Source organism: Haliotis cracherodii, unplaced genomic scaffold (genome assembly GCF_022045235.1).
Source record: "Haliotis cracherodii isolate W230 unplaced genomic scaffold, xgHalCrac1.p SCAF_4, whole genome shotgun sequence".
Classification (NCBI taxonomy): domain Eukaryota; kingdom Metazoa; phylum Mollusca; class Gastropoda; order Lepetellida; family Haliotidae; genus Haliotis; species Haliotis cracherodii.
In genome coordinates this window covers 9185610-9206139 of record NW_027266297.1, presented here as the reverse complement: position 1 = coordinate 9206139, position 20530 = coordinate 9185610, and the positions used below count along the sequence as shown (strand labels likewise).

The 20530-nt window shown below is 41.7% G+C and overlaps 1 protein-coding gene across 1 annotated transcript; it reads right to left on the bottom strand.

The window, feature by feature from the left end:
• Window positions 1-1961: 1961 nt before the first annotated feature.
• Window positions 1962-16605, bottom strand: LOC139480342 (leukemia inhibitory factor receptor-like). Its single transcript, XM_071263406.1, has 14 exons — window positions 16320-16605; window positions 15437-15545; window positions 14163-14353; window positions 12888-13042; window positions 12371-12527; window positions 11752-11828; window positions 10678-10888; window positions 8153-8286; window positions 7207-7366; window positions 6584-6745; window positions 5639-5809; window positions 4981-5044; window positions 4694-4757; window positions 1962-2576 (listed from the first exon to the last, which is right to left on the bottom strand). Exons 1-14 carry the CDS (start codon window positions 16603-16605, stop codon window positions 1962-1964), a joined length of 2556 nt encoding a protein of 851 aa, XP_071119507.1.
• Between the last annotated feature and the right edge of the window lie 3925 nt (window positions 16606-20530).

Here is a 20530-nt window from a genome sequence, read left to right as displayed (position 1 = left end):
TGGCACACCAACAGGAGGCAACTCTGCACAGTTTGTTTGCTTGTTGTTTAACGTCCTATTCAACAATATTTCAACTACGTGACGGCGGCATGTAAATAATTTAGTTTACACCAGACAATCCAGTGATTTACATCATGAGCAACCATCACGTAATGGATATACGATGACATACATCAATCAAGTCAGTGTGCCTGACCACCCGTTAGTCGCCTCTTACGACGAGCGTAGGTTGCTGAATCCTCACGGGGCCCTGATCGGTAAACATCTTAATTGCAAGATAATCACGATAACAATCTGTCGATGTGAATACTGCACAAATTTAGTTACTTGAAAGTGTTCGATAACCTCGAGATAGACATGAAGTTCAACTACTAGTGTTTAAGTATTTCAGTATTCCATTGTTAAGAGAAGGGGCCGATGTATCCAGCAGAAAGAACATTAAAAGGTAAACAAACCGAAGTTGGCGTTTAAAATATATAATTGAATGGATACGTTCCAACTAATTTGAAATCAAATCCAAGATATCATTCCAATTACAAATAATGAGCTTGGACCACATAATCCAGTGATTCAAATTGTGAGCATCGATCCAAGCCGCCGTGTCACGATGACACCCTGTCAACCACGTGATCAAGTTCGACCACTCGATTCAACTACCAGCATGGGTTCTAACCCGGAATCCCTAAAGGGAGATTTTACAACGTTCTCCAATAATTAATCTGCTTGATTTGTTTGTTTGTTGTTTAACGCCGCAATATTCCAGCTATATGACGGTGGTCTGTAAATAATCGAGTCTGGACCAGACAATCAAGTGATTGACATCATGAGCATCGATCCACGCAATTGGGATCGATGACATGCATCAACCAAGTCAGCAAGCCTGGCCACTCGATGCCGTAGAGTCGCCTCTTACGACAAGCATAGTCGCCTTTTACGGCAAGCATGGGTTGCTGAGCATGAAGACCTAGTCTACCCCGTATCTTCACGGGTCTAATCTGCCTCAACACACAAGGTAAATAATACACTTGTTATGCTCACCTTCCGTCCAACAGCTGGCACTCGGGTGTCTCACACTTCCCTATGAGTACTCCTGTTTATATTTACAAACATACGGAAATCAAAACTTGGCTTCTCCAGATTAAGTGGAAAGAAAACAAATATCTTTTGTTGTAGCTTTTCGCCACTTCCTCATTGATAACAACTATGTAAAACATGGGGCTAAGACATTCAGACAAGGTACAGGCGTCCCCAAGGCACCCTCCGATTCCCCTTCTTGCTGATCTGTTTCTTAATAAATATGAGTCGGAATGTTTGCGCGGATTTGTAAAATCAAAACGAGGGAGTTTGGCCAAGAAGGTATAAACTTCAGGTACATCGAAGATCGGGTATCATTCAATAAGGGCCAACAGCCAATTTCCTACCACTGATTTATCCACCTGGACTGAAAAAAACAATGAAACTGCCTTATCTATTTCATATTTAGAATTATGCATAAAGATTCGGAGTAAAAATTATAAACTTTTATACGTTCATGACTTACAATGACCATGACTCACAGCTGATATGTTCACGACTCGTTTTGGACCAATGATACACTGTTAATTCGTTCATGACACAGTTTTTACGTCCATGATTAAGATTTTATAACTCTACTCGCTGAGTCACTTATAGCCATATCGAGCTGAATGACCGCCTTCAACGCTTCCTTCCATCATCGGTTACTGTGACATAAGATATAGAAGGCGTTGAGGACGCGTCGGCTCTGACTGTCTTGAGTGAATCATAAGTAGCACTAGACTGAAGTCAGTCAAACACAATCTTTGGGTGAGCGATGCTTAGTCTGCAGTAAAACAGTGGTGAAATTATACAGATTAAAGACAACTCTTGCCATTGCTGTACACAAGGTATCAGCTTTATGGCCGTAGCAGTACACTCACTCACTCACTCACTCACTCACTCACTCACTCACTCCACCGACCAGGGATGGCGATATATTCAACATGAATTTCTGAATCTTTTTTACCAGTTTTCTGTTGTTCAACACCACGAACAAGGTTTGTCTCTTGAGAGGTAGACACCAACACATAATCCGTATTGTTTGGTCGTATACCAGCTACAGGAACATCATCATCATCTCTGCAGGAACCTTCCCTAACTCTGGAAGAAGAGGATGCCAGATCTCGAGTGTGACGGGGGTATTGCGTTTGCTCCCCTTCTGTCGCAGAAGATGTTGGCTTCAGACCCAGACCACGCCTTCCCCTACACTCATGATGGTTGGAAGACGGTTTGTACCCTACCTTTGCCGCGGAGGTAGACGAAATAGACACATAAACCTGATCACTTATCAATTCTTCTTCACCATGAGATGGTTGTGATTTGCGTCCCTCCCTTTCTATGGACGAACGGTGTTTTCCCACGGGAATATTTTCACACTTTGGTCCCCAGTCCCCCTCGTGGCTTGGGTGGAGCATGTTTCCACCTACCCCCACGCCTGAAGCAGGTGTGGGTAGAGCATCAGGACTCCAGGATGGGCTGTTTGGCTGGTGTATGGATCCCTGGCGCTGCAGTGGCAACCCCTGCAAGGGTAGATCACAGAATGTTAAGTGTCACAGGTACTTCTGCCGATCAAATACATACAAACAGCTATGATTTTGAGATCGAAACAAATAAGTGTACAACAGCGTAAAATGAAAACAGCTGTCTTCGGCACCATTGGACTACACTTCATGATGCTGATATACATGTATGTCGTAGTTATATTTATTCAATCATTGCAGTGAATGTTTCTGAAACACTATGCTGTTCCTCGGGGAAAATGTTGCTGTTACAGTAAATTAACAATGACTACTGTCAATCAATGTTACTGGTAAAGTAGACACAATTTATGGATAACAACTTCTTTATTTTACTGTAATGGCGACGTTTCGGTATACAACCTTATACCTTTGTTACCCTTGCCTGACAACGGTATAACGATCCATGCCGAAGCGTCGTCAAATAAAGAAGATGTTATCCATACATTGTGTCCTTTTTGTCATCCGTCAACTTCCAAGAAATGCCTATCAAACAAATCAGTGGTGCTTAACTCGGAAGTAATATAAATATAGAAACTATGGAGTTATGTGAAGTACATACGTTTAAGGCGCATTTAATTGTTAAAATTCCACAGTACAATTAAACTGTGGGTGGGTGGATTTGTACTTGATTATACCAAAATTTGCCAAAGAACAATATTTACTTAGCAAACTAAACAAGTATTAATCATTATGCTGTTATGAACAAGTGGCTTTCCAGATTGATCAGACGTACAGTTGGTACACAACGAACCACCTCACACAATGTATGTATGTATGTATGTATGTATGTATGTATGTATGTATGTATGTATGTATGTATGTATTCGAGGAACAATATGTAAGGGAACCCCTGTCATTTCAGCTATAAGAATGAAATGAGACGGAAAGCAAACTCGGTCACACTTTCCATATTTCAAAGAAGGAAAATGGCTCCAAATGTGTTCCTGAAAGAAAATGAAAAATAGGCATGATTGACGCGGGTCAATCACAGAATGCAGTTGCCAGACACTTTGGTAAATCTAAAAGTGTGATATCCCGACTGGAACTATATCAGCAAACTAGTGGGGTTAAGTTTAGGACGGGTAGAGGGAGGTCTTGAAGGACTACTGTCCAGGCAGGGTCGCACAATTGCGTTGAGGAACAGATTCATTTCCGCACGAAAACTGAGGGATAACTTCAGGGCTGCTCCAGGAATCCGACTTTCGACTTTAACCATACGAGAAAGGTTGAAAACTACGGGTCTGAAATTAAGACGTCAAACAGGCGCCTCAGACAACAATGGGCACAGTAGTTTGGAGGTCGCCAACAGCGGAATTGGAAAACTCAATGTATTCTGATGAATCGAGGTTCTGTTTACGTTTTTCAGATTGTGGACAACATGTTTAGAGACGGCGTGGAGAGAGGTAGTATCCGGCACCAGTCCAACAGCACAATAGGGACGGTTGACAGGTCAGTGTTGTGTGGACCAAATGTTACGTTCAGCGGCTATTCCATCTGCCCAGCATCCCCTTTAAGTTCCACGCATCCCTACAGCGCTCGTGTTGCAGTCGAGTGTCTGAGGCAGCAAGGCATCACAACATTGCTCAGGACAGCCAAATATCCAGACATGTCACAGATTGTACATCTAGGCAGAACCCAACCGACACAATTTGCTTAGCCAGCCCTTGCTAATAAAAGGCACACCAGATAATCCGGCGTTTGATATCCAGTATAATCAGAAGATGTCGTGCCTGCATCGATGCTAACGGGGCACAGACCAGATAATGAATCTACTATGAAGTTGATTTCCACTTCGTTCTTTCTTTCCATATCATTTCTGAATAAATTTGGGTGTTCCCTTAAATTTCGATACGCGCGCGTGTGTGTGTGTTTGTAAATTTATCAGAATTTGAATAAATTGAAATAGATAAAGATAATATATAACGGGCATATCCAAATTTGAAACCATAATACGTCAAACTTTGAAGTATATTTAGAGTAATTTGCTTCTTAAAGATCACATTATGATGAATGAGATGGAATTCGACCTCAGTTTTTTGCTTTCGAGCTTATTTTTACTTCTTGAGATCCTTTACCGTGATATGTATTGGAATATTATTCAGATGGTATGATCATACCTTCCATAGGGTCGAATCTATCAGGTATGACGCTTGTTTATACCTGCGACACAGCCATTTGATGCTGAAATAAACATGACATGGTGTGAAGTATTTAGATAATCCTTGTACTCTGATGAAAGGTAGGAGGGTCAAACGTAATAATTTTCGAATATTTGCATTGTCACTGATGATTGATCATTTGAAGCGATATGACGTAACATTGTATTTCCTTTCTTATCGAGCATCACTGTGATATAAAGGTGAAAACGTCATACTGGGTATCCTTGTAGATGTCCATTACTTACCATAGGATGAGAAATACCAGGATGAGGACGATGAACACGCCCAAGAGAACCTTTATCGTGGTACCTGCAAAACGTAATATTTACCAAATGAACATCATCAGTCATTACCATCCTCAAACCATCATCAAAAGTAAAGTCGGTTCGAATATTGTTAAACCTAGGCGTCTCAGATTCAATAAAACAGGGAGATTAACCGAAAAGTCCATTCCGTGAAGATCCGGGTTAGAATGGGAGAGGCGACAAACGGGTGGTCAGGCTCGTTGACTTGGCTGGTGCATGTCTTCGTATCCCAATTGTGTGGATGGATGCTCATGATATCAATCACTGGATTGCCTGGTCTTGACTCGGCTATTGACATACCGTTGTCATATAGCTGAAATGTTGCTTAGTGCGGCGTTAAACAGCAAACAAACAAACAACAAACCGAAAATCCCAAACCCTTGTCAGCACTATAGCAAATAACGACACTCCGCCATCCCGATGGAGACTGACTCTATACTAGTTTCTTTCACTGCTTTAAAACATACAACCGTTGTCTCTGAAAGGAGATAAACGCTATTATATCCACACTAAAGTATTATTGTCATGCCACCCTGCATGTGCAGTGAACATGTATATTTACTTTGTAAAAATCGAGCCGATACGTTCAATTTCTTACTCAATGTATTCCCGTCCCGACTCTGTAGTCGTGTAATGACAGGAGAACTAGGAAGTCCGAGTCCCCGCTTGGTACGGATGCGCACGCAGATGCAGTAGGATTTTGAGATTTGTAAGTTGTCGATAATAATACCGGAAGTGTTGAAGTGTGCAGCTACTGTGATATTTGGTCCTGAAGCAGAAGAATTGGCGTGCGAGCAAAGAAAACCGCGACACTTTAAATGAACTTATTTAAAAAATGCTTCTTGCAGAAGGGTTTAAGGCAATATTCATGCGAACTGCTATTTTTAAATTAACCAGTTGGATATATTGCTGAAACCATCAACCTTCCCTTATCACTCATTGCTAACACTAACCCATCCTGATCACCCACATCCAAAAAACACCAATCTACCCTGATCACATAACAATATCGCCAACCTACCCTGAACATACACATCCAACGACATCAATCTTCCCTTATCACTCATAGCTAAAGTCAGCCTACCCTGATCACACACAGCCAACATCAACCTTCCCTTATCACTCATAGCTAAAGTCAGCCTACCATGATCACACACAGCCAACATCAATCTTCCCTTATCACTCATTGCTAACACTAACCCATCCTGGTCACCCACATCCAAAAAACACCAACCTACCCTGATCACATAACAATATCGCCAACCTACCCTGAACATACACCTCCAACAACATCAATCTTCCCTTATCACTCATAGCTAAAGTCAGCCTACCCTGATCACACACAGCCAACATCAACCTTCCCTTATCACTCATGGCTAACACTAACCCATCCTGGTCACCCACATCCAAAAAACACCAACCTACCCTGATCACATAACAATATCGCCAACCTACCCTGAACATACACATCCAACAACATCAATCTTCCCTTATCACTCATAGCTAAAATTACTCTGATCATTTAACAAAAACGCCAACTTACCCTGATCACAAACGCATGGCATGTGTGGTGGCTTTAAAGTGTATATAACCACATAGAACAACGGCCGACTCTTCATCACCTCCTTGTCACAGAAGATGTGCCCCCATTCTACATGAGCTGCATCTGTTGTCGTCGTAACATCAGGAATCGGGGCCTGGTTTTCTGACAATCATGATTTTGAAACACTTATAATATCAGCATGGTGATTGTACTAAAAATTGAATGGAAATTGACATTATCACATAAAGAAAACAGTGCATGTACACATCTAAAACAGAATTCAAACAAGAATACAGTCAAACACCGTTGTGTGAATTATCCTAGGTTCGACACAAACGAAAATGATGAATAAAGAAGGAACACGCAGGGACACAGCGGTATTTGGCTGTATTTTAAAAGAATATTGTTTGTAAAGTATTCAATGTCCTCCACAAATTACTTTACCCTATCGCGACACCAAATTAACCCAACACACCTATTATTATCTATACCCCACAGTAGAGAAATGCAGACATATACATTTAGCTTCCGTTACTTGAGACGTTTACATTAGAATATAATTAAAAAAATAATAGAAAACAATTTAACATTGGCTCGTGTGTACTTTTTTAACGTAAACCCACCTTCGTCAACATCGAATATACATTTGTTCCACATAATGCCATGGGTGAGGTTTCTGAAGGTCAAGGACACGCCAATCCAGATGCCAACGCCTGCGTGACCTTGAACTTGCACTGTGACTTGTTTGGTTGTGTTGGCAAATGTTGTCCAACCAAAGCTGTTCTGCAACAGAATAACCGCAACACGTCTAACCTGATTGGACGTAATGAGCAAATGAATTAATGATACAATCATTACCAAGGGAAGCAACTATACACACAATTTGTGCTTTGGGCCATTGTTTGTTTGTTTTTGTTTTGTTAGTTCGTTTCTTTCTTGCGTAACGAAGCACTCAGAAATATTCCAGCTAAGCGATGGGGGTCTGAAAATAGTCAAATCTGCACAAGACAGTCCAGTGATTGACATCATGAGCATCGATCTACGTAATTGGGAGATGATGACATGCATCATCTAAGACAGCAAGCCGGACCAATTCTGTAGGCAGTAACATTTATAGAATAACCAACGAGGTACAAGTGATTACGGAAAATATGTCACGAGTGAACATGAAAACGAAATCTACAACTCAGCAGTTGATAGTGATGCTGACATATTTCATACTGTGACGTTACGTGGCGATTACTACTTATGAAACTGTGGGAGGGCTAAATAACAACTTTCTCAATTACATTGTGACAGCAGCAAAACGACACGTTTATGTCTTAGTACAAAAGAATTCAAACATTGCTTCACCAAATTTCTAAAAAAAGGTTATGACAAATATTAAACAGTTTAGGGTCGTTTTCTCGGAAATGTCGAGACATGTTATCCCTTCGATATATCCAGTCATTCGACGTAACACGGTTCGAGGTAACGACGCTCGAGTGGATACATACACTTGAATGAAGTATGTAACAGAATAGGAAATATGAAAACGTAAAAGTAGAGATATGGAGGATATATACTGACCACGGAAAAAGTGTCGTTGCCACTACACCACGTGACAGTAACGTAGTCTACATATTTTTGTGACGTTATCCATGTGACGTTGTACGAGAAAGGAGATATTTTCTCTGCTATGACGTAGTCAACTCCAGGCAAGTCTGAAAACACAAGCAGATCACATCACAATTAAGGCTTTACTTTACAACACTTGCTTCCTAAGTCTCAAACCCCGTTTCCGGATTAACGAGGTATAATTATATCTCAGTAGATAGATATTCACCATTGCCATAACAACAAACATTATCATAACTGTGTCGATACAACAGATACAGGAAAGCGTACTTCGAGCACAAAAACTCCCTGAGATCACAGACATCCAAGTGTCCACGCGAAAGAAGTAGGTCATGCATGCCTCGTCGTATGAACAGCAGACAGAGTGAGTGAGTGAGTGAGTGAGTGAGGTTTTACGCCGCTTTTAGCAATATTCCAGTAATATCACGGCGGGGGACACCAGAAATAGGCTTCATACATTGTACCCATGTCGGGAATCGAACCCGGGTCTTTGGCGTGACGAGCTAACGCTTTAACCACTAGGCTACCCGACCGCCCACAGCAGACAGACGTAACCAACTGACCTTGAGATCGAAAGACGCTACTCTCAAGTATTGAGGAACAGCAAGGGACGCCATACCATATTCTGATCATAACTAGTCTTTCTTATCAGTTTCTGCCCCCTTTTCAAATTTATCCTGTTCCATTTATTGGCTTATAGGCACGCTATGATATAATACTATCACTTACTGCGTCACATGCTTGTCGCAAGAGGCGACTGTGCTTGTCGTAAGAGGCGACAAACAGGATCGGGTGGGCAGCTGACTTGTTGATGCATGTCATCGTATCCCAATAGTGTGGACCGATGCTCGTGATGTCAATCACTGGATTGTCTGGTCCAGACTCAATTATTTACAGACCGCCGACACATAGCTGGAATATTGCTGAGTGCGGCGTCAAACAATCAAACACACATCCTATATCTCAAAACTTTAAAGATAATGCACTTTGGAAATTGTTGAATATCAGTTAATTAACAGTACGACGCATGTTCAGTCTGCGCGAGTGAGGGAGGTAGGATTAAGAAAAAAATAGACGAGGCGGGAACTCTAAAAAAATTATCCCACCAAGTATACCAACAAACACTACTGGACACACTGGACTCGCCATTTTCAATACAATTGCAGTTGTCAAGCATGGATAACAGTCTGCTTTTTTGGAGCGATTTTTTTAACAAATATTTTTATTAATGGCAATAAAAATGTCTGACGCGCATGATTTAAAGTAACGCGCCGACACCCGAGAAACATTTATTGTGTAGCCTATATCACAAATCGCGTGACACAAAGTCAAATAAATATATTGCCCTGATCAAATTACCGACATGATTTATGCATTGTGCTTTTTAAGGGAACATAAATAAAGACTGTTAAGATTGAATGCTTTCCTCATTGGATGATAGCAGCACAAAGGCTAAATGATGCTCTGGTGAATATCAAACTTTATGGTGAATGTAGTATATTGTTCATTCTAGCCCAAATTCTTTCAAACAGTTAACAATAGATAATATATGTATTATTAATCATATCGTGAACTGTATGCTAAAACTAAACAAACCGATACTCTTCCTGATGAATTCTGGTTTTTCAAACAATTTCTCGAAATAAGCTGATAAACAACGTTAATATATATATATATATATATATATATATATATATATATATATATATATATATATATATATATAAAACGAGATATATATGTCAAACAGACTCGATTATCCCACACAACCATTTCCACTTGGCATAAAAGGCAGAGTAGCAATGAAAATTATATGAACGGATGACTGAACATCAGTGATGACACCAGGTGTTCAAGGAGATGGGGGGGGTAGCCTAGTAGTTAAAACGTTCGCTCGTAACGCCGAAGACCCGGGTTCGATTCCCGACATGGGTACAATATGTGAAGCCCATTTCTGGTGTTCCCGGCCGTGACATTGCTGGAATATTGCTAAAAGCGGCGTAAAACCATACTCACTCACTCAAGGAGAGGGCAAACTGCCCTGCACTCCGGTAGCACCCGTCCGAAATCTAACCTAACTAAATCCCTAAGGTTTAACGACCAAGTATTCTACAGAATATAAGATTGTTCATGACACCATTATGCGAACACCTGGCGCATCACTATTTGATAGTGATTTATAAACAGGTGCTCATGACACAGTCGGAATTGTAAATCGACTCTGCTTTAAGCGGAGATTTCTTAGGGCTTTAGGGAGGGTTTTGTTGTTATTATTTCCAAAACATTTCATAGCCAAGGACATGTATGAAAACATTGCTAAATGTTTTAATATTGAGGTTGTTAAATTATCGAAATAAAACATAAACTTTATAAATCCGTTCAAAACATGTATCAGAAGCACATACTAGCCATGAATGCATAGAATTATGATGCACACTACCAGGTTTTGTTTATTGATTGCAACTGGTTTGACCAACCTTTGTTCGCCAGGTGTATGACCACCTGACTGGGGTCGGAGAAGTTCTGCTTTGTCCCCCCTGATACAGTGACCACGTGGCCAATAGCAGCGTTGACGTTGTCCCACGTGTAGGAGTAGACACCGCCAGGAACGTGAGATGCCTCTGTGTCATTGTCAATATGGACTCTGTATCTAACAATCTCGCCATTCCTGTTTTCACGTGGAATAGCCTACAAGAGATGATTGTTGTAAATTATCAGTTATCGTTCACACAGAAGGGCGGAAGTTATACACGCTGCAACATTACGATTGGTTAAGTGTAAATAATAAAGGAGTAATCAGTGATTATGAAAATTATGAAATCCATATGGTGGTTGTTTGCATTTGTTATTGTAAAATTATAAAAAAAGTTTCTGTTGCTCTCTGAATGGTTGACACACTGTGTTACTTGGAACCTAACATTCTTCATGACTTCGTGCGTACGAATACATTTTTTCTCATTTCCAAATTTGAACATTCAGCCCTCTCGAAAATTGGAACCTGATTGATGCCGTCGGTTCCAAACATAATTTCCGGCATTAAATATTTAATAACACCCTTATTTTAAGTTCATCTTCTAATTTTCGAGTTTTTACAAAAATAACCAAAAAGCAATTGACTACCGTTAGAGGGACATTTTGATTCATATATTTTTTTCATCTTTGTAACATGTTTTCATCCTTATAATACTCTTTTATCATTTATAAAAAGAATTGGCTTCCAGTGACTTCACAGACTTCGCAGACTCACAACCCCTTATACAGGCATTCTGAAGAAACCTAGGTCTGATATGGAGAGGAAGGGGGTGGGGGTGGGGGGGGGGGGGGGGGGGGGGGGGGTTGGGTCGGGTGGCCTAGTGGTTAAAGCGTTCGCTCGTCACGCCGAAGACCCGGGTTCGATTCCCGACATGGGTACAATGTGTGAAGCCCATTTCTGGTGATATTGCTGGAATATTGCTAAAAGCGGCGTAAAACCATACTCGCTCAATCACTAGGTCTAATACTGGTATACATGAATGTGGTTTCTGGAGAAACGTAATGGTTGTAAAAGCAACCTTCCAGTAAACTGTGAGTTGTGAGTCACTTGACCAACTGTAGCCTGCAGGTGACACCATGGGCGGGTGACTTGGTTCTGTAATACAATTGAATTCCTCATTATTAACATTTCATATTAACATTTTTTATTCTTGAGTGTAATCGTTCATGCTTTCATCGGATTCAAAATACAGTCGAACCTCGTTGTGTTGAACTCGTGGGGACCTGAAAAAAGTTCGGGTTATACGTAGTTCGAGACATCAGGGGAACTTTATGTTTAATTTGGACAGTTCGGTCTCTCAAATGAGTTCGAGACAACCGGGAATTCGACACATCATAGTTCGACACAATGAGGTTCGACTGTACATTAAACTCCACTACAGCACAACAGTCCACGGCACCGTTGCACCAACTGATCTTAGCGCTAAGACTGTCGTAGGTCCATGTTAAAGTATAGGAGTTACGATCGTCTTAGCGCTACGATCGCTTTGTGGAACAGGACCCGGGACAATTAAGTATGACGTTAAAGGGACAGAACTTTCTTTTTTGCCAAATGATAATTTCAATAAAGCATTTTCAATCGTAGTTCTCGAAATGTTAAGGATCCCATTTAGTTCGAGGTAGCGAGGTCGGACTTACTGCTTTCCATTGTGCGTTGGTGGAGGGCGACAGGTCTGCTCCATACAGCATTGGTAACTCCATGCATGACACTGATAGGCCTCGCTTCAAGCCAGATAGTGTACTTTGTGTAAGGGTGTAGCATTGACAAACGGGCGTGTGTTTTGTTGGTTATGATCTGGAAAACATGTATGGATTGAAGTCGCATTGTACAATCATTTAGTAACTAACTTAAAGGTTTACACTGTACTTTAGCTTGAACGTAATGAGAATGTATCATTATTGCCAAAAGTTGCTACAACCCCCTTCGTGGTACATAAGAATTCATAACATTCTCCACAAAGGTAGGAAGACATGTGCATATTATCTGTTCTCAGTTTTGATTGGTCAAATAAACCGGTGTGACATCGTGTTATCTTTCCTAGATCCAATCCACAACTTACAATGAGTACATTTCTAGATACAAGAGATGTATTAATCTTCACACAAAGTTCTTTGTCATTTCAAATTTGCTTCATATTATTTTAGTTTCACTGACCCCGGAAACGTTTCCTGTAGCGGTGACCGTGACCTTGTAGGAAGGTGTGTAGATGTCCTTCACTCTGGCTTGACCTCGAGGCTGCTGCCAGACAATAATCATCCATGTTGGACCTACGCTTAGGACACTGGCGCTAGACAGCCTTCTGTATGTGGCTTGAATAGAAGAAGCCGTTATTCTGTTTGCTAATATATAAGGTGAGGTGAAATGTGGTTTAACGTCGCGTTCAAGATTATTTGGATCACACTGCGACATGCATGCAGGTGTGGGAGTTCCAAACTAATCATGCTAGCCCACTGAGGTATCATGCCACAGATTTAGATGGATTCCCTACTCACACAGTATTCTGAAACCGAGCTACCCCGTACCTGTTTTATTCCCTAATGCCGAGCACTAGGCAGGGAAACAACAAGTACCATCTTGCAAAGTATGCAAAGACTGGTCTGCTCGGAGTCAGTATACTGTGTCTGAGTGGGGTGTCCATCTTTTTAAACTGCGGCATGGTATTTCTATAAAATCCGTTAAAGGTGCCGATTATAATACTGAGGAAAAAGTCTAGTAAATTCTACTCACAGAAGGTCAGTAAACATCGAATTTACTATCATGCCTGGTAGATAGCACGACGATGCTGAAGATTAGTAAAATTCACTACTTAAACCACACTGTAGAAAAATGTATTAAGAGCGTAAACACATACAAGACATGTTTCGGAATGTGTGTCAATCCTAAGTGATATGCATACTTGGTGTGTTCTACTTAAACACGTGGAAATGAAATGAACTATCGCCTCATAGCCTTAACGCCACCTAACCACAACGTTCCCATAATCCAAACATGTTTAGAGTATGAACACTTTATTATCCCTTTAAAAGCTGAAGAACAATGAGTGAGTGAGTATGGTTTTACGCCGCAACATTCCAGCAATATCACGGCGGAGGACACCAGAAATGGGCTTCGCACATCATACCCATGTGGTAAATCGAACCCAGGTCTTCGGTGTGGCGAGCGAACGCTTTAACCCCTAAGCTATCCCATTGCCCCTGGAGGACAATGAAACTAAGCATTTAGGTCATCATGAACAAGCATGGCAGAATTTGAATTTGGAAAGACTGTAAGAGTCCATCGTCCTAAACACTTTCACAAAGATCACTTTCAATCTTCAAAGTAATGATGTGTTGAGGTTTTAAAGCGTATCATAAAAATCCAAATATGATGGATAAGAACAGGAATCACAGTTACTTTAGCCCATGAGTATATGTTGTTAGCTATACTGACCGAACATGCTCCTTTCCACTGACACATTGTACTCGGTCACCCCGTAGTCGTTGTGGCCGGTCAGCAGGATGCGGTAGGGGAGAGAGAGGAGGGTGCCGGTCCTGCAGATATACTGGCTGTCAACACTCAACTCGCAGGAACTCTGGCACATCACATTCCGGCACAGACTGGCATTCTTCTTGGGAGTGTTGCTTTGAAACAGTGAGTGAGTGCGTGAGTATTGTTTTAGGCCACTTTAGCAATATTCCAGCAATATCACGGCGGTTGACACCAGAAATGGGCTTCATACATTGTACCCATATGGGGAATCGAACCCGGGTCTTCTGTGTGACGAGCGAACACTTTAACCACAAGGCTACCCCACAGCCCACAGTAGAAACAGAAAACATCCTAGATCTGACAGGACCAACTTGCACGGCTTGGCCTTTCTACAATAAAACTGTTCATATCTATAAGTTGTTTATAATGAGTAAGTGACTTGGTTTTAACACCGCTTTCAAATTAGTTATTTCAGTTATATCGCGGCGTGTTAGCGTGATGTGGGATAAAAGCCCGAAGTGATGCAGGTCTCAGACGTTTTTCATTTGAGTGAAATCCACGAGCACGGGTATGGTGCTGACAAACCTAGAAACATGATCGAGGCTAAGCGGGATTCAAATCCACAATCAGGTTTCTGGCGTTTCAAAGGGACGCAACTCCGCTCAGCGAATTGCGGCGCCTAAGACAGTTTACGATGAAAGAAATGTAGGCTGTAAATTCATTTGTGTACATATCCAAGTTCTGTAGAGCATTGAAGATGTAACGTGTGAAAGTGTATGAGTCCATGTATGTACATGTGTGTGTTCGTATGCCATGGAAGACCGCCTCCGTGGTGTAGTGGTAGAGCGTCCGCCTGGCCTCGTCATACCAAAAGACGTTAAAAGATGGTACTTGTCGTTACCCTGTCTGGCGCTCGGCATTAAGGGGCTAAAACAAGGACTGGTAGGCTCGGAGTCAGCATACGGTGTCTGAGTGGGGTATTCATGTTAAACTACGGCATGGTATCTCAGTGAGCTAGCACTACAAATAGGCATCAGTCCGGACTAGTACAAGCAACCATACAAACACACACACGTACATGCGCGTCGCTATATAAGTGCAATAATCTTGGACGCGACGTTAAACACGATATCACCTCACCTCACCTCGTATGCCATGGCGGACACCGACATGGGGACTTCCTACATTGTATCTATAAGGGAATATACCAGGTTAAGCTGTTTAAGAAAACATACTCAACAATGCCGTACTGCATTGTCCAGCTGCTTCTGTCCGCATACCACGTGCAAGTCAGATTCTCATCAACAAACGCGTGGCAGGAGAAATTTTCGTACGCAGGAAGATCTGTTAACAAATTAATAAAAAATGTAGTTTGCCATATTAATTATGATTTCATATATTGACTTTCACTTTTGTTAATTTGTTGTTTAACGCCACATTCAGCAATATTTAAGCTATATGACGTCGGTCTGTACATAATCGAGTCTGGACCAGACAATACAGTGACTGATATCATGAGCATCGATCTATGCAATTGAGGTACGATGACAGGCATCAACCAAGTTAACGAGCCTGGCCACCCGATCCCCTTAGTCGCCTCTTTCGACAAGCATAGTCGCCTGTTACGACAAGCATGGGTTGCTGAAGACCTATTTTACCCCGGTAGACGGTCACACTTAGCATACAGCCCGGGATCTGGACAAATACCTCAATAACCTCATAACGGTCAACATCTATCCCTATCCCTTAAACACGCCCACAGCTATCTCTAACTCTTAAACACGTCCACAACTATCTCTAACTCTTAAATCTTAAATACGCCCACAACTATCTCCAACTCTTAAACACGCCCACAACTATCCCTATCTTAGTCATACTTAGCATACCGGTCGGGATTTGGACAATAACCTCAATACCCTCATAACCGTTAACATCTATCCCAATCCCTTAAACACGCCCAGAACTATCCCTAACTCTTAAACACGCCCACACATATCCCTACCACTTAAACACACCAACAGCTATCCCTATCTTAAACACGCCTACTACTATCCTTATCTTTTAAACACGCTCATTACTAGCCCTTGACCACGCCAACAACCATCTCTATCAACTTACTGCCAGCCTCTATATTGACGGAGGATTGGTGACTGCCACTAAAGCTCGGCTCAGTCGGACCAAGACAATGGTCGACGCAACAAGCAAAGTTCATTGATTCATTGATGTGTGGTATGACACAGGATATGCTAGTGCTATTCAGAATGATAGTCTCGTAGTTGCCGTGGGAGATTACGAGATCAGAAGAAGTTCTATCTGATGACGTCACAGTGCACGTGATGTTAACTTCCGCTCCGGCCACGATGTAGTAGGCGCCGTTGGAATAACGTCCTGGGGATACAGCCATGACGACATCTGCTGAATCAAAGATTGTACTAGTAGTAGTAGTAGTAGTAGTAGTAGTAGTAGTAGTAGTAGTAGTAGTAGTAGTTATTGCTTTGTTTGTTTGTTGTTTAACGCCTCACTCAGCTGTATTCCAGCCTTATGATGGCGGTCTGTAAATAATCGAGTCTGGACAATACAACCCAGTGATTGACATCATAAGGAACAATCTACGCGATTAGGATACGATGACATGCATCCACCAAGTCAGGGAGCCTGACCACCCGATCCCGTTAGTCGCCTCTTACGACAAGAATGGGTTGCTGAAGATCAATGCTAACCCGGATCTTCATGGGTAGTAGTCTTAGTGGTAGTAGTAGTAGTCTTAGTGGTGGTAGTAGTAGTAGTAGTAGTAGTAGTAGTAGTAGCGGTAGTGGTGGTGGTGGTTGTAGTAGCAGCAACAGAAGTAGTAGTGGTAGAGGCAGTAGCATTAGTAGTAATAGTTGTAGCAGCAGTAATTGTTTAAGTAGTAGTAGTAGTAGTAGTAGTAGTAGTAGTAGTAGTGTAATACTTACCTGCATTCTCAGCGTCGCATGCAACAGGAAGGGCCAGAAGAAAGGCTAGTATATTCAACAGCGTCCTCGTTGACATGGCAACATTGCAACTTTGTCCTCCACACACACGGCGTTTTAGTCTCCGCTCCAATCATCAAAATACTAAAGAGAAGTAAACAATTGTGCATATATATGTCAACATATCTCACCGCTTTATTGAGCCCTCTACTCTGTCCGCGAAGGGCAAATCCGTCAAAGAAGCGCTTCAAAAATGTGCAGTCAGTGACAAGACAAAATTGACGAACGTCTTGATATGAGATCATTTTTTTAAAATGTGTGTTGCCAAAGACTCTAATGTGTCGACACCTCTAAGTCGATATGATATGAATATTCGCCTGAATGGGATCATACAAGACATTAACAGTCCATGTAGGTGATGGTTCCTATTAAGCTCTCATTGGGAGGTAGTGAAACCAGTTGGAGATAGCTTAGCCATCACTTCTGATACGTACAAAAACTTAACGCTCGAGACTGTTGGACAAAGAAGAAAACATAGAAATAATAATAGCATCACAAAGGACATTGAACAAAACATACTGAGAATACTGCACACACAGGACAATGAACACAACAATTCTGTTCATACATGTGGAAATACATACCTCAGAACCTACGTCGAAGAGAAACTAGCATATATTTTTAAAGTTTAACTAAACTTCATGATAAGAGAGTATACCGCCTTCCTGTGTACAGGTAGGTCAAGAGTGCTTTGTCAACGACGATGATAACACTAGTCGCGAAGTTAGGGTTGGACTTATGATTGTTATGGCGTGATAACACCGTAGCCTGACGCGACATGAATCTTTGGGATACTTCCTTCTTGATAAAGAGTACACCGAGTGACGCAGTAGTCAGTGTGTGGGAGTGGATGTATTGTTTCATATATGAACACATGTATAGGTAGTCATCGAATACATTATCCAAGAGCTACCTTATCCCAAAATGAAGCTCACATAATCATGCTATTTTTAGCGTCACTGTTGTTTATGCATACGTCTTACCAATGCTCTGTGCAAAAAGAGAATTTCATTGAGACGTATTTAAGTCACATGTGACTTTAGGTCTTCCAGCCTTTGTGTATCGCTCGATGGCTTTCTTTAAATGTACCGAGCGCTATTCAACAACACGGGTTGTTCTGTAGAAGGTTGTGTGGCTACGTCATGTCGAAGGTCTGCGTTCGATTCCCCCATGGGAACAATGTTTGAAGCCCATTTCTAAACCACAAAACCCACCCACTAACTTACTCTCATATCCCTGAGCGCGGTCGGGTAGCCTAGTGGCTAAAGCGTTCGCTCGTCACGCCGAAGACCCGGGTTCGATTCCCGACATGGGTACAATGTGTGAAGCCCATTTCTGGTGTCCCCCGCCGTGATATTGCTGGAATATTGCTAAAAGCGGCGTAAAACCATACTCACTCACTCTAATATAACACGCCCGGACGCTATTTCAGCAATGTTTAGGAGGATATAATCCCTGAGGATAACAGGGCATAACAGGGTTACCAGCACCCCTTGTCACTCCTTCAGCAACCCATACTGGTCGGAAGAGGCGACCCAACTGCGACGACCATGCTCATGATGTCAAACACTGGGTTGTCTGGTCAAGACCGCCATCATATAGCTAGAATAATGTGGCCTTAAACAACCAACCGACCGACCAACCCTTTGTCAGTCGTGCAGAGCAGGGGGCTCGGGTGGGGATATTATCACCCGTGTGCCCCCAGGGAACGACTGGGTCGAAGCTTGTTCTGTCTTCCACTGATTTCCCGCAGTGACACAGCTGAAATATCGCCGTCATGTAAACGACGTTTACTCACTCGCTCCAGTTCTGGTCGTAAGGAGGCGTCTAACGGGATCGGGTGGTAGGGCTCCCTGACTTGGTTGATTCATGTCATCGTATCCCAATTGCGGAGATCGATGCTCATGATGTCAATCACACGATTATCTGGTCCAGACTCGATTAATTACAGACCGCCGTTATATAGATGGAATATTGCTGAGTACGGCGTTAAACAACAAACAAACAACAAACACTCTAGTTTCACCATGAAAAAAGAAACCATACACCTATGTTCATTGGTGATATCATGAGTTGTGTTTTGGACCTCAAGTTTGCAGTGTTTCGGCGACTGAAGTAAATTTTGGATAACGTGTGTAATTTTTTGGTTAAATCTAATTTTGAAATGTGTACTTTTTGTGCCCGTCTATTTATGGTTTTGCTGAATCAGCCTGAGTTACATTAACAAAATGAAGATTGTAGCAACAAAACACATGACACTTTTCTGTTTAATTAAAGGGAAGAGACGTGATACAGGGCGTGCATTGAGACATTCCGTTTCCTCAAATTATTTCCTTTCTACGAATCATTTAGTTCTCGAGCAAATATTTCGTTCCCTCGAAATAACATTTCATTCCCTAGTAACAGAATTACGTTCTCTTGAAATAACAATCGTCATCTCACCCAAGAGGCGTGAAGTGCAAGCTTGCAAAACGTGATTTAGTAGCAACCTTAAATTAAGCATCAAATTGCCATGTTTCGTTTCCCCGAGTTATTATTTCCCTTCCTCGAAATCATTTCGTTTTTTCAACAATCCATTATTTCGTAACTTGTTTCGTTCCCTCGAAATAGCAGTCATCTCGCATGATGGTGCAGGATGTGCAAGTTTTCAATGGCTTTAGAAGGCGATACAGTAATTGTCGTGAAGTATCTGTTATTTTCTAGTGAGTGTAATTTGTTTTATATTAAAATACATTCATTTCGAAATGTTTCTGTTGAAACAGATCTGATATAAAGTTATTCCACATTCTGTTCAAATATGTATGATGATGTTTCTTTATGGGGGTGGATTCTGGGTTAGAATATGTCCCCAGCAGCCAAGTTTGGTCATACTGGGTGACTTGGCTGATTTCTTGTCATCGTACCTCGCAAAGTGGGTCGTTACTTATAATATCAGTCACAGGTTGAAATATGGGGTATCGATTCAATTAGATATTATAAACGACAATTCCGGAATGTTTATCTTTTGATGAACTTTCTGTTGAATACTTCGGCCCCTTCTCTCAACAATGGAATACTGAAATACGTAAACAGTTGTCTATCAACGCCATGTCTACCTCGAGGTTATCAAACTGGTTCAAATAACTAAATACTTGTATGCGCAGTATTTACATCGACAGACTGTTATCGGAATGTTTGCCGATCCAGGGCAATTGGCCTTCGGCAACCCATACTTTTCGTAGGAGTAGTGGCAATATTCCGGCAATGTCACGGCGGGGGACACCAGACATGGGCTTCAAACATTGTACCCATGTGGGCAATTGAACCGGGTCCTTCGAC

Coding starts and splice junctions, on each gene's coding strand:
- LOC139480342 (XM_071263406.1), bottom strand. CDS start 16,605: ATGGCTGTATCCCCAGGACGTTATTCCAACGGCGCCTACTACATCGTG. Junction 14,354..15,436: donor ATGCAGTACGGCATTGTTGA/GTATGTTTTCTT, acceptor ACTGTTTCAAAG/CAACACTCCCAAGAAGAATG. Junction 8,287..10,677: donor CATACACCTGGCGAACAAAG/GTTGGTCAAACC, acceptor TTGTGTTTTCAG/ACTTGCCTGGAGTTGACTAC.